Source organism: Mauremys mutica, chromosome 10, assembly GCF_020497125.1.
Source record: "Mauremys mutica isolate MM-2020 ecotype Southern chromosome 10, ASM2049712v1, whole genome shotgun sequence".
In the NCBI taxonomy this organism is placed as follows: Eukaryota; Metazoa; Chordata; order Testudines; family Geoemydidae; genus Mauremys; species Mauremys mutica.
In genome coordinates this window covers 58,953,007-58,966,898 of record NC_059081.1, presented here as the reverse complement: position 1 = coordinate 58,966,898, position 13,892 = coordinate 58,953,007, and the positions used below count along the sequence as shown (strand labels likewise).

At 37.3% G+C, this 13,892-nt stretch overlaps 1 protein-coding gene across 1 annotated transcript in view; it reads right to left on the bottom strand.

Moving 5' to 3' along the window:
- Positions 1-13,892, bottom strand: part of NBEAL1 (neurobeachin like 1) — a 150,919-nt gene that overhangs the window by 125,563 nt on the left and 11,464 nt on the right. Inside the window, exon 2 of the mRNA XM_045033167.1 lies at positions 4,392-4,483. Coding sequence (XP_044889102.1) covers positions 4,392-4,483 — 92 coding nt within the window. The remainder of the gene's footprint in view (positions 1-4,391; positions 4,484-13,892) is intronic.

The window sequence follows — 13,892 nt, the reverse complement described above, 5'->3', positions numbered from 1 at the left end:
CGAAAAAAATTATAACAAGAGATTGTGTGCAGAGCAAAAAAAAAAAAAATGTCCATTTTTGTAGAGCTGCTCTGACTGAAAATATAATACGGGTTTATTTGAAACAAGCAAGATTTCTTATCCCTCATGGAGCAAGATTTTAGCATATCACCACAGCAAATCAGTCAGATTTGTGGAGGGTACACAAAGCGCAGTATCAGCTTTTCCTAGTATAGCTAGCTGTGTAAACAAGACTATTTCAAAGGGGAATTGGAAAATCTGGTATTAACCGACGTTTGTTTTTGGTATGTATTTTTCTTTTAAAGACATGGGTCAGAAGTTCATCCACAAGCCAAAATAAAATTCTAACTTGTGTACTGATTCACTAGCCATCTCACTTTCTTCTCCAGAAATGTAGATCTGAGCCCAAGACAGACTTGTTGAGGAAATCATAGTTAACACCAAGGGACTGCAACACATGGCCAGGCCTGAGAGCAGGAGTATGCTCTACACTGCAGACTAAGCCTGGGCTCTGACTCAGGTTTGAGCCCAAGCACCCCTTCTGTCCACACATAAATACAGCATCTCTGACTCAGGTCAATGGGCACTCGGAACCCAGTTCTAAGACCCTGCTAGGAGTGTTGGTCAGAAGCTGATTTTCCCTTGTAATTCAGGTCCAAGCCCTGTCATTTTGCAATATGGACACAGCTGAAACTACAGATCTGAATCAGAAGATCTGCACAGCACAGTATGATGCGTGAGCATGGCTGTGAGACTTGGGTCCAGCAACTGTAAACCCAGGTTACAATGCTGTGTGGACATTCAAGTGCTGGCTTGGAAACACTGAGTCCAGAAGCCTGGATCCCAGACATGGGTTTACAATGCGGTGCAGATCTACAATAGGAGAATCACCTGGAGACATGTGATAGAGACATGAAGGGGATTACACTGGAAGAGATTAGGAGGGATCAGAGGTGCAATTCACTGGTAACTGTGAACCACTGTCTTTACCGTCAGACTATCAGCAAATCATCAAAACCTGGAAGTGAAAGAAATCTGATGCATCCGTGGAACTAATATAGTTCTCTCATTAATTATTTTCTCAATCTTTGCATTAACATGGGTGAACATGTTAATCCACCACACTAATTGTGTGAATGAAGTCAAACCGGTCTCCAACTGTTGTTCATCCTGCTGCAGTTTAACTACAGATTAGCATTTTTACAAAAGGAAGCACACACTTAAAAATATAAAAACTGCAGAAAATCACACTTCACTTTTTAGCCATAAACTCCTGACAAATGTGCTATTTATGTGACTTTCATGTGTCTTAAGTCATTTTTATGTGGGTTTGAACTTGTAAAAATATGTAAATATGTAAAAATGTTTTATTTGTTTTTCAACAACTTCCTTTAAGCTTCTTTGTTGTAAACTGATAATATACTCAAACTGCCTTTGCAGTTATTAGCAGTTATTAAACAGAGTGAAAAATTTCTTCCCAATTCAGCAAGGAAAATAACCTCTAACCAGCTGCTAAGACTTTATCCTTTCAATTGTACATATAGTAAGATGCAACAGATGCTTTGAAAAATACAAAATAGTGGACCGACAATCTCTCATGTTCAATGTACACAGATGTCAACAGATCTATTATACTGCTGAGTACTCACCTTCCCAATGGAAGTGGTATAAACCCCACTGCTTGAAACACTTAAATCTAAACTAGATAAAACACTATAAAAAACTATAGGTAGCAATCGTGCTGAGGCATGGGGTTGCAAAAGACGACCAACTCTACAACCAATAGTTCTTTCTCTGGCCTATAATACCTTACCATATATGTTTTATCCACTCTTCCAGAACAAATTCATTCAGAGTTTTTTGAGATATGTATTACACAAAATGTGATTTTTCAGATTCCCAAACTAGGCATACAAGATTTAAAAGGAAATATATTTTTATGTGCAGAAAAAGATGTTCTTATAATCAGACCCACTTGTGGTATTACCCATTTAAATTCAAATCTCAGTAGTGCCGACTCACTCCTTCATGTCTCAGAGACAAGTAAATTAGAGTTCCATGAAGTCAGCTGTGTTTTGGTCTTTTGACTGATAAAACTGAAGTCCCATATTCTCTTCATGGACATAAATCCCGTGGTATTTTTCATTCAAGTACGGTGCCTTAGTTTGTTCAAAATTTCCTCTCCTTGCCCTGTTTTGCAATACTCATTCTCAGTTGCCTTTCACTCAGAAATGTCTATCAAGTGCTGCATGCATATGCAGTAGCTGTAAAGCATTTTGAGATCCTATCAGATGAAAGTACATATAGCATCTCTCTCTCCCTCAACAATTCCTCATTTCAGCTTGCAGAACGCAACCACTTCCAGAATCGAAGGTAGAATTAGCTTTTGATTAAAATGTATAAAGGGAAAACAACTCCGGGACACAAATTAGAGATTAGCTTTGGTACAAGTGAATGTCATGGTGCAATGTGCAGATTATAAAGTGATCTCTCCATATTTATTCTGAATTGTTTCTGATTCTTTTGTATTTCTTCTCTTTGAAATACTGCACCATCAAAGTTACAACATTTTATAATGTATGACAAAATAAATCCAGAAGGATTTCACCATCTCAACCATGATTATATCTCAACTCAATCAGGGACAGAAACCGATTTATTGTTAAAATTAACATAAACTGTCTCACAGTAGGATATTTATTTCAGGCCATCAAAACACAATAGTCACCTGCCCTCTCCCTTATTTTGCCTAGACATTTTCTCTCTACATCTGTTACAAAATGAGTCCAATCCTATACAGTCCTACTCTTTTAGGTCACAACACTAATCCTGTCATTAATCTCAGCAAAATACCAGATTTTATACTGAGCTCTTGAAACTATCACTCTGCACAATGAAGGCATAGTCATTGTTTTTGCACAGTTTATCTTTATGTTTATGTTTTTTCCTTTTAATCTTCTGCCATGTTGCTACTGAAAAAATAAAAACAATTCTGTAGTTGATAAACACTTCTGAACACTTCTAATTTAGTCCAGTTATTCCACTGTTAACATTTCTCATACTAAACTATGTTATAGAATGACAATTTAGAAGTTATGCACTTTCTAGGCAAAAAATACAACCCTATGAGGACACATTTTTGCCTCACCAAAGCAAAACTGACAGACTATGCAATACAAAACAGAACATTTTTAATTTTTGTTATAAATTGTATATAATCAATTCTATATGAATATATTATATTAACTGAGAAAAGTATTATTACACATAGCTAAGAAAAAGTACACTTTTAAGCTGCTAGGACCCAATTTCAGGGTTCAGTGTTTCCTTGCAAAAATTGTGGACACTGCTAATACTTAAATAAAACCTGATCCAACATTGATTGTAATGGATTTAGGACCAGAACCACAGTACAGGGAGCCTCATTCTCTGCATTCATCACTATCACCTAAAACAGTGTAATATTGGCTATAGTACTATGGCTAGGGTGACCAGACAGCGAATGTGAAAAATCGAGATGGGGTGGGGGGTAATAGGAGCCTATATAAGAACAAGATCCCAAAATTGGGACTGTCTCTATAAAATCGGGACATCTGGTCACCCTAACTATGGCCAACTCTCATGATTTTTTCCCTGAGTCTCACAGTATTTGGTTTTTCTTAAAAGCCCTAGTTCCTAAAGCCATGCTTTCGTTAAAAAAAAAAATTCTAGCCCTCATGGCTGTGAAGAAAAGCTCGAGAACATGAACCCTGAAAGCTCAAAAACCAGAAGGCATAAAAGAACCAAACATTTATTATATTTTAAAATTTCATGCTTCAAATCAATCTCATGACTTTTCAATGCTTGGGGGTGGTAACACTGCTGTTGCAGGACAATATACAAAAGCCTGAACTAAGGTCTAAGCAGACAAGTAAAGAAGCAGCTTATTTTCACATTTTTTCAACTATATTAGTCAAATTTAGAATTTTATCTCATCCTTAATATTAAAATAATCCCAGAGATTAAATCGCAAAACTATATCTACTATCCAGATCTTTCCCTTATATATTCTTTTAAACCACCAAAATATTATTTCATGCACCAGGCTTACTGCAGAATACTTATTTCAGCAACGTACAAAGAGCTGTAATAAGTAAATTTCTGCTAACAAAAACAAATTTATGTTAATGCCATTTCCTGGTTTGATGCAAATACCACTGTTTACCTAGTTTCATAATTAGCAACCCAAATTTGACCTTTAAAGAATGGGACTGGGAGTGCCAGTCAAGAAATACTGGCATGGAACAAACCATTATATAATATATATTTTAAACAGGATTTGGAGCCCAGAACACAGCCAGGTTCTCTCCAGATATCAAACACAACATGAGCAGATCTGAATTTCTACATACCTCGTGGGAAGCTTCTCGAAGTCCACATCCAGAAATTGTTCATAGCTAGAAACAAAACTGTCCAGCCAAAGCTGCAAATAATCTGGGTCTTTCTGTAAAGTGAAAGGAACACATTAAGAAAAAATTATGTTTACTGATGATCTACAGAATTGTATGAGAAATGGTATTGTCTACAAGACAGAAAACATTTAAAAATATTACTTAAAAAAAGCTTTGATGGGGAAAATTAAATTTTAGTCCCAAACCAAAAGATTTTCATCAGAAATTCTCAACTAAGTTGAGCTCTTTCCAACTGGTTACATATTCATTTTAGTACTTCTCTGCTTCCTGATATCAATTTCAAACAAAATATTTTAGACAGTCTATAACAAGCCTCAAATACTCTCCAGTGGTTGTCAGCTTCCTAAACGATGCTAACTTTTTTTTTAAATCAACATATCCTTAGTATAGAGATTTAAATAAAATGCTCTGTATTTTGCACTAAAGTTAATTAGGATGACACTAGACTCTTGTTTTAAGGAATGTAACTTTTTTTGCCCCATATCCCACTTCCTGTATCAACTCAATATAGGACTCAATTGGTCCTGCATTCCAGCAATAACCATGCAAAGGATCATATATAGAATAAAAAATGTATAACGTGCACTATATATAACTTCATACCATGAACACCACATTGGGGAGTGATCTCTATTAAAAATATACTTTTCCATATTTTTCATAGTTGGACTTCATCTCCTGGTAATAAGGGGGGGCAGCCTGAACATGAATTATTTTTTGTTCTTTATGATAGCACCCAAAAGCCTACTGTCAGGATTGTGCTGGGTGCTGTACAAATACTAAAACGGTCCCTGCTGCAAAGACCTTATAAATCTAAATAGACAAGACAAAGGGTGAGTGGAAAGACCAAGTGATCACAGGAACGACTGGTTGACATCATGTTAGTAAATTAGAACTACCATGACATCAGCCAACCATTGCCTGTATCACACACAGATGTCCAGGGGTTCTGAAGATACCTCTCCTCAAGCCCAGCTCCTGCTGACACTGTTCCCCTAGTTAGCACCTCAGAACGAGTCTTTGTGCACTGGGAGGCTGCTATTTCTCTCCCATCCCATGTGGTTTAAGGATATGCCCACTAGGGGCCCAGTGTGGGCTTGGAAAGGCATCCTTGTTTCAGTGTCTTATGGACAACGTTTTTTGTGTAAAGGCATTAAAGACTCATTGGTAGCCTATTCTAAAGCAAAAAAATAAAAAATAAAAAAAAAATCACACTATATACCAATACTGGATGGCAAAAATAACAAGGAGTCCGGTGGCACCTTAAAGACTAACAGATTTATTTGGGCATAAGTTTTCGTGAGTAAAAAAACCTCACTTCTTTTACCCATGAAAGCTTATGCCCAAATAAATCTGTTAGTCTTTAAAGTGCCACCGGACTCCTTGCTGTTTTTGTGGATATAGACTAACACGGCTACCCCCTAATACTAGATGGTGACTCACTCCCAGAAAAAACAGGAGCCTTTGGCTTGTTTGTTTCTCATTTAAAAAGATTCATTCACATTCAATTTACAAATTAGTCACTACCTGCACAACAACATGGAAAGAAGTATACCTGGGACTAGCAGAGAAACAAAAACTTGTTTATCTCGTTAGAGCATATTAGTGACATTCACTAACTTTTGACTAGAGGCCAAATTCCATTCTCAGGGCACCACTAAGGGCTGTATTAATGGTTGCTGGCATTTCAGTGGGCGATGTCACTAAAGCTCCCCCCTCCCATACATTCCTATCTCCCTCTACATTCCTCCCTTACACTGCAGGGTTCAAAGTGAGTAGTTTGCAGAGGGAAAGAGGGAGGTAACTTTGGCAGAAATGTTGGAAGTAGTGTCCCCAGGGAAAGCTTGTCAGAATATATGTCATTTGGTGTACACTCATTTCAAAAGGCAAAAAATTTGATTTTTCAGAAGTAAACTGATGAACCAGAGATAAGCCTTCCCTGGCAGAGATGCTTTGGCAATATCTAGACATACACAAAGTGTAAATTCAAACTTTCGCATATTATTTATCATAAAATTTTGGTTCAACTTATTTTTGTTCTGCGGCCTTTTTCGCTTTTCCCATACTCTCTTCCATTTTTGCGACAGCTGCACTTCTCTAACAACACAGATCAAAAAGCTCAGGGCAAAGTGTGTATAGTGGGAGACAAAATATTCTTAGTCAATGGGATACAGCTATGGAATAATCTTCCAGAGGCGATCAGGCAAATCCAGTCTGACCATCTGTAGGAAATGCTGCAAAGCCTTCCTCATTGAGAAAGCCTTTCTCCGTAAGTAACGCTTGCAGCATGGACGTTTCTTTCTAATCCCAAACCCCTAACAGATGGGAGACACCTCCTAAAACAGTCAGGCACATAAGCTGTTAATCATTTTCAAGATACTTTGTTTTATAGAGAAAATGTGTTTATTCAGAACAAAAGCATTATGAAGGCTGGCTGGTCACTCGTTAACCCTATCATTGGGAGAGAATAGGATGGAAGGTCCTGAACTAAACTCAGACTTGCTAAAATGACCACAGTGAATTGCAGAAGGAATTGCAGCCTAAAACCCCGGGTCTGGAGGGAGAAGAACACAGGTTCCCACTCTGAAACAGGTGATGGCTAGGGACCTGAGACCTGAGTGGGGTGCCCTGAAGGAGGCCACAATATGATTTAAAGTGCAGTGCTGTGATATACAGACAGGCCTTTTCCTCCCTTTCCCCGACCCCCTCCCAACCTCCAATGTGTGGTCTTCATTCTTTCCTTCCCTCCTGCTTTCTCCTTGCATTACATTTTGTTATTCCTTCCCATCCCCTTCTCCCTCCCTTCCTCCCAATCTCACTCTCTCTTTTTTAGCTCATCACTCTCAGGCTCTCCCTTTTTCACTTAACCCTCTTGGTTTCTTTCCACTATCTCCCCATCCTACTCCCATCTGAAAAATACTCACTTTTCCCTTTCCAATGCTCCTCCTCAGGCTCTCTCTAAAGTACAATTTAGAGGTGTTTTAGAAGTAAGTATTCATTATGTTCTAATAGCCTAGTGTAGACAAAGCTATGTATATTTTAATATGTTCTAAGCTGGTCAAGCTATCGTGATATACTGAAATCTATTTCCATCACTATAGACAAAATACAAAAAGACAGCTGCTCTATTACAATGCTATTGAAATTTGGAAAAAAAATTCAAGAAACAGTAGAATGAAATACCCAATAAAAGTTAAATTGCAGGCAATGGAGAAGTAGATTCACTTATTCCACCTCATTTTCTTGCCAATATTCTCAATACAAAGTACTTGGGTAGATGCTGCTATGACATGGGCATCTAACAATCATTCATGTCAACCACAATAAGTCAGGGCTGGAGATGAACCATTCAATTAATATACGTTTGCTGCCAAAGTTTTAAAGAAAGTCAAACCATTGAAATGTTGGAAGTCATTGGCTAAGCACCTGAACCTTGTTGAAGTGATAAAGTAGTTTTTGATGGCAGTAGCCTTTTCTGCAGATACAGAAAGAAATTTTTCTTTCGTTTGAACTAGTTCATTCGAAGTCGAGAAACTTACTCAGAGTTTAAAAAAATAAAATAAAAAAAAAAAGCTTACTTTCTGTTTCCAATATATGGGTGGAAAAGAATGAGATCTACTGGTTCTAAAAACTTGAAGGATGTGGAAACCAGACACATAATTAGCTCATTTACCAGTGTTAGTAATTCCTTCATTTAATAAGTTAGTTTTAAATGCAAAGCATGTTTTGATAAACATTTTCCCTTATGTATCCATCACATTTAAGGTAGTTTCATTTATCTAATAAAAAACATTTAAGTGCTGTTTTTATGTATTTTTAATTGAATTCCAATTTCCATCTAAAGGCAGCTTGACACAAGTGAGTAAAAAAAAATTAATCTATTAAATAAGAAATGCCTCTGACCATTTTCTAACATGAGAGTAAAAATTAAGACTGAATAAATGTAAATTAAGCTATATAATTGCATTGATACATGTATATAAATACTGTAGTGTATCTTCCTGATTAGCAAAACCTACCAACAAACAGTGTAAATCCATATTTCTTTGCAAATCTACATGTTTTAAATGGATATACCAACCAGTGAGAATGAACCTCTCTTTAGAAAAATAGCTAAAAAGTACAAATGCAAAACAAAATTAAAATCAATTATTTAAATTAAGGTTTCAATCCTGCTTTCTGATTAAAATTATGATTAAGATTGATGATTTAAATCAATCTACCGTGGTATCCATCTCTCCTAGATGGGGCCAGGGCAGCCAGCTGTAGACATGAGAAGTTGAATATACAGACAACCAAAAGTAAATGATGGACAGGAATTCAGACATACCAAAATCCAAAAAAGAATTGTCTAAAAATAGCATAAAATGATTTTAAAATGTTGCTGGCTTCAAATTAAACTATTATTGAAATATCAGATTTACTTTTCTTGATATGGTTTCTAAATTTTCAAAACGCAGAAGCTGTAGTCATTTATTTTCTAATAACCCTACAGCAAATTATTTTCAGCAAACATATGGATTGACAGTCACAGGCATGTAAAGACTTCAACAAACAGAAAAGAGGGAGAAAGGGGGCCATTATTTCAGTAATTACTAGAGTATCTTCTTGGTTAGGAGAGATACAGTGATACTTTACAAATGGAAATCCATATGTTTACAGCTATGAATGTGTTCTTTAATTTGCTCAGCCTACAACTACAATAATGCTCACTGCTAGTACAGAAACTGGATCTGTTTACTTTCCTACTGATGTTTTCCTTGGAATGAATAAGCTCTTTTTGAAATGTAAAGTCAAATTACCAAAGTGATATTATTCTCAAATAAATTTATGTGTTGACACTGCTGAGCTCCATCTTTAGTTGACAGTACACTTCTGTGACAGTGTTGGCAAGTAATGCAACCAACTCCAATATCAGACTCCATATTTGGTTTGTCAAAAGATAGTGGGGGAAGGAAGTCAGAAAAAAAATAGGTTAAATGCCTGTTTTGCTTCTTTTTAAATGGATATTGTTTTATTCTCAATCTACTTCAATCTTAAAATTCAAGTAAAGCTCCTTATCCTTAACTTGTAATGCCTTTATAAGACTAACAGTGCAGACAAGCAGTAAAAGAGAACGTTACCAGACATGCAATACCGGTATGTAAGAAATAAATGATTATGTATGCCACAAAAGACAAAAAGCCAAAGATGTTAAACAGGGCCACAGATTTAAATAGTCTCATACTTGTAATGCACAGAATTAAATTCATCTTTGCGAGTGAAATGCCTGTAATGGGGGAACAGTTAACACAGCAGTGGGCACTTATTTCCTAAACATACATATTATATATCTAAGGGCTTGGCTACACTTACAAATTTGCAGCGCTGCAGCAGGGTGTGAAAACACACCCTCTGCAGCGCTGCAAATTGCGGCGCTACAAAGCGCCAGTGTAGTCAAAGCTCAGCGCTGTCCGTTATTCCCCACAGGGAGGTGGAGTACGGACAGCGCTGGGAGAGTTTTCTCCCAGCGCTGGCGCTTTGACTACACTTAGCGCTTCAAATGCAAGTGTAGCCAAAGCCTAATATATTTTTGGTAAAACCAAGAGCTACAATATTATCTGGCTACTACATGTAGCTTACTTTTTTTTAAATTCAACCATCTTCCTCCTCACCCTCCAAGCCAAATTATTATTCTCAGTCATTAGAATGATGAGTTTGTATGTCACAACACTGGTGTAAAGAAGTCTTCCTTGGTACATAAGTGTTGATACATTCACTGAAACAATATAACTACAGGTTTTCATCCAAGTAACAACACAAAGCAACTTAAATCAAGGCAAGAAGGAAGGATAAAGTGTACGCAAATAAACTATCTTCCATAATAGAAACAGAAGTTAAAGCTAGATTTTAAATTTTGCATCTAGTCATGCTTCTTCCTTTTTCACACTTGTAGCTAAACCATGATCAGCGCAGCTTCAGCAATATCCACCGCGGGCACTCGTTGTGAGCAAACAGTCATACACATTTTAATTATGAGCAGTCCTAAGAGATTGAACTCACACTGGGGAGTGTTGATAGTGGTCAAGCAGTCACAAAACCTATGAGCTCCTGGAGATGGGGCTGAATACTCACCTTCATAGGTATAGTTGGCCCTACCTCTACTTAGGGGGAGATGGACTAGATGACCTCTTGAAGTCCCTTCCAAACCTAAATTTCCATGATTCTATGATTCTTGAGGGCCATCCAATTTGTTTAGAAGACATCCCTTGGTTTGCAAAGTTGGAGTTTGGTGTTTTTAAAATACCGGTGTCTTCATTTTCCTTTGATATTATATTTCCATAATATAAACAGATACTTTATTAATGGATATCAACTCCTTTCTGTGCTTTTGGTGTACATCCACTGCATATCAGTAGTTTCTTCTTGCAAAGAAAGACATATTACGGTAAATTTTGATCCCCAATTTAAAATTTAATAAAAGTGGTTTTAGAATATTTTCCTGTCTGATTCCTCCTTCATTCATTTTTTTCTCCACTCCTCCTCCTCACAAGGGTTTGGAGTTTTGAGGGGGAAAAGGAGGGTAATTTTATTTTTCCACCACTTACTCTCTTTCCATGATGTAATTTGTAACCCAAACAGCAGCAGATCAGTGGGCAGGAGTTCATGTGCCAGAATCTTGGCAAGTGCATTTGAGTACTAAGCACTGTTACATACTGGCATGCAGGTAACAGTATTCATCTAGTGTGCGAATAGAGAAGCAGTTATAAGTTCTGAGGAACAACAGAAAACAAGAAAATTTGTTCCTTCCCAGCACTAAGAAATTGACATGAGAGGGTCCCCCTGTGGTGACACTCCTTACTACTCTGTCCCACCCCTACAAAGGGGTTGAGGCAAGGTCCCTTAGGATGTGTCTTCACTTGGGAAAAAAAGGAATGTTTTATCTTGTGTAACTAACACATGGTAATCAACACGAGGTAAAATCCTAGTGAAGACAGGGCAGTTTGTAGTTTTCACATGTTACCAGGTTGTGGTAAAGACTGTGGGGAGCTGAGGGTTGGGATACCTCAGGTTCAATATGAAATGGGCAATGGCCTGCATCCTGGGGGGTTTTATTGGGGTTGACTGTACCAAATGCTTGAGCCACTTGGGACAAGATCTTTGGCTCAAGTCCAATTAATTCAATACAGTCATATGGATCCCCCTTCCGCTACAGACAAGAAAATAAGGCCTTGGCTACACTTACAAATTTGCAGCGCTGCAGCAGGGTGTGAAAACACACCCTCTCCAGCGCTGCAAATTGCGGCGCTGCAAAGCGCCAGTGTGGTCAAAGCCCCAGCGCTGGGAGCCGCGCTCCCAGTGCTGTCCGTTATTCCCCACAGGGAGGTGGAGTACAGACAGCGCTGGGAGAGCTTTCTCCCAGTGCTGGCGCTTTGACTACACTTAGCGCTTCAAAGCGCTGCCGTGGCAGCGCTTTGAAGTGTAAGTGTAGCCAAAGCCTGAGTATTACACTGCACTGGTTCAGCCCTCCCACAATATAGTGTCTCACATCTGAAAGTTACTCAAAGGCCCTGCTAACAGTAACAGTGGTAGAAGCCATGGAATAAGACTTATCTTTCATGCCATAATTAAACTTTGCTGACATCTTGCAAGCAGAAATCTGGAGTTGGCCTAGATCTGTAATTCAGGCAACCATTATAAATTAATTTAATGATGCTATGGGGAGATGCACCACACTCTCCTGACAAAAACTAGACGGTAGTATACTATAGCATCACAAGGAGAAACAATACAACCACTGTGTATAAACCAATGTCCTTGTACTAGTTTTCTCACCAAATGTAGGGACACTTTAACTCAAACGAAATAGGAAGAAGGGAATTTGATTTGCACTGTGGAGGGGGGGAATGGAGAAGCTGTAACTTGGTCAGACTTCATTATCTTATTTTTTATTACTATTCTTACTACTGTTCAATTGATGAGAACACAAATTAGGTCAACCTTCTACAAAAATAAGAGATTTCGCTAAGTTTTCTGTGATTAATATTTTATTTATTTTTATAAGAAAATAATCGCACAGCTCTTTATATCTTTGGGATTCAAATCCACAAGTCCATGGCCTAAAACAACTGATTTACCACCAAGAAAACTACCTCAAATAGTTTGCAGGATATGTTTCAAAAATTCCACCAACAGTTATTTAATATATATCTCCATATCTGTTAGGAGTTTCAAGACATCTACAGAATTATTTTAAGGCTCAGAATTCCAAGAGGTTAAATTAGAAAGTAGAAGTTAAATAATTATCCATTTACCTAAGTTTTTAGCAAGACAATTATAAAATATGTTTCACTTGTTGTGGAAGCAAAAGTGGGTTCAAAAATGTGCTAAGCTCTTTACATAATGATCAAGAAGCAAACCACAAATACTTAGGGTCTAATGCTAGGCTTTTGAGCTCAATGGGTTTGCATAGGGATAAAGAAGATTAGAATTTGGCCATTAGCCTTTACAGCTACTATGGCAACATTATTCAGTCATCTTGAAAAAAATGCAAGTCAACTAAAGCAAAAGATCTCTCAGATCATAGGGAAATGAAAATGTTTTCCTGTTCTTTCCTTTCAAATATTTTACCTCCCCCCACATCAAAATAGCATACATTAAGCCTCCATTTTATAACAGTCTCCTAAGGGAGTAATAATATTCACAGCTAGTTATAGTTTAAAAAGAAATGTTGCCAGATCATACAGTATAGTGATTCTTACAGGTCGTTTTAGAAGTCAATTGTATATTTTACCACAGCAATCATTCCATTCCTTCAGAAAACAGCTTCAAAATAAAGCAGGTTAGCCAGCGTGTTAGACTACCTTATAGAAAGTTACCCTTTGTGAGCAAATACTTCTGTACAAACAGTAAATACATTCTGACTATTATATTAAATTTACAGGGAAATTCTAGCTCTAGCAAGGCAGTCTTTAAACTCGGTAAGTAATGCAATGGAAAAGTAAGCTTTCAATGATGGAAATCTTATAAACACAAATCCAAACAAAGCACAAAGTACCTAGAATTATCAGGTTATGCTCTCTTGAAGAACATGGCAACTTTCAGAAGCAACAATATGAAAAACCAACTGCAATCCAGTGTAAGCTTTGAACTCAGTTGAAGACCAAAAGGAAAATGAAAATTTTGCATTAGGAATAGGCATTTTTTTAAAATGGTGAGAAAAGTAGCATCCAGTTACTTTTGATTTTTTTTTATTGACTAGGTGTAAAAAATTTTAAAGGACCTAAGTGACACAGAACCCTAAGTCTCATTTTCAAGGCTCCTAAATCTCACTGAAAGTCAGTGGGGCTTGAGGGACTTAGGCTCAAGTCACCTAGTCACCTCTGAAAAATTTACCCTGGTTTCAAATTGACAATGTCCCTTGAATACTCTTCCAGTTTTTCATTTATTCATAAATCAATT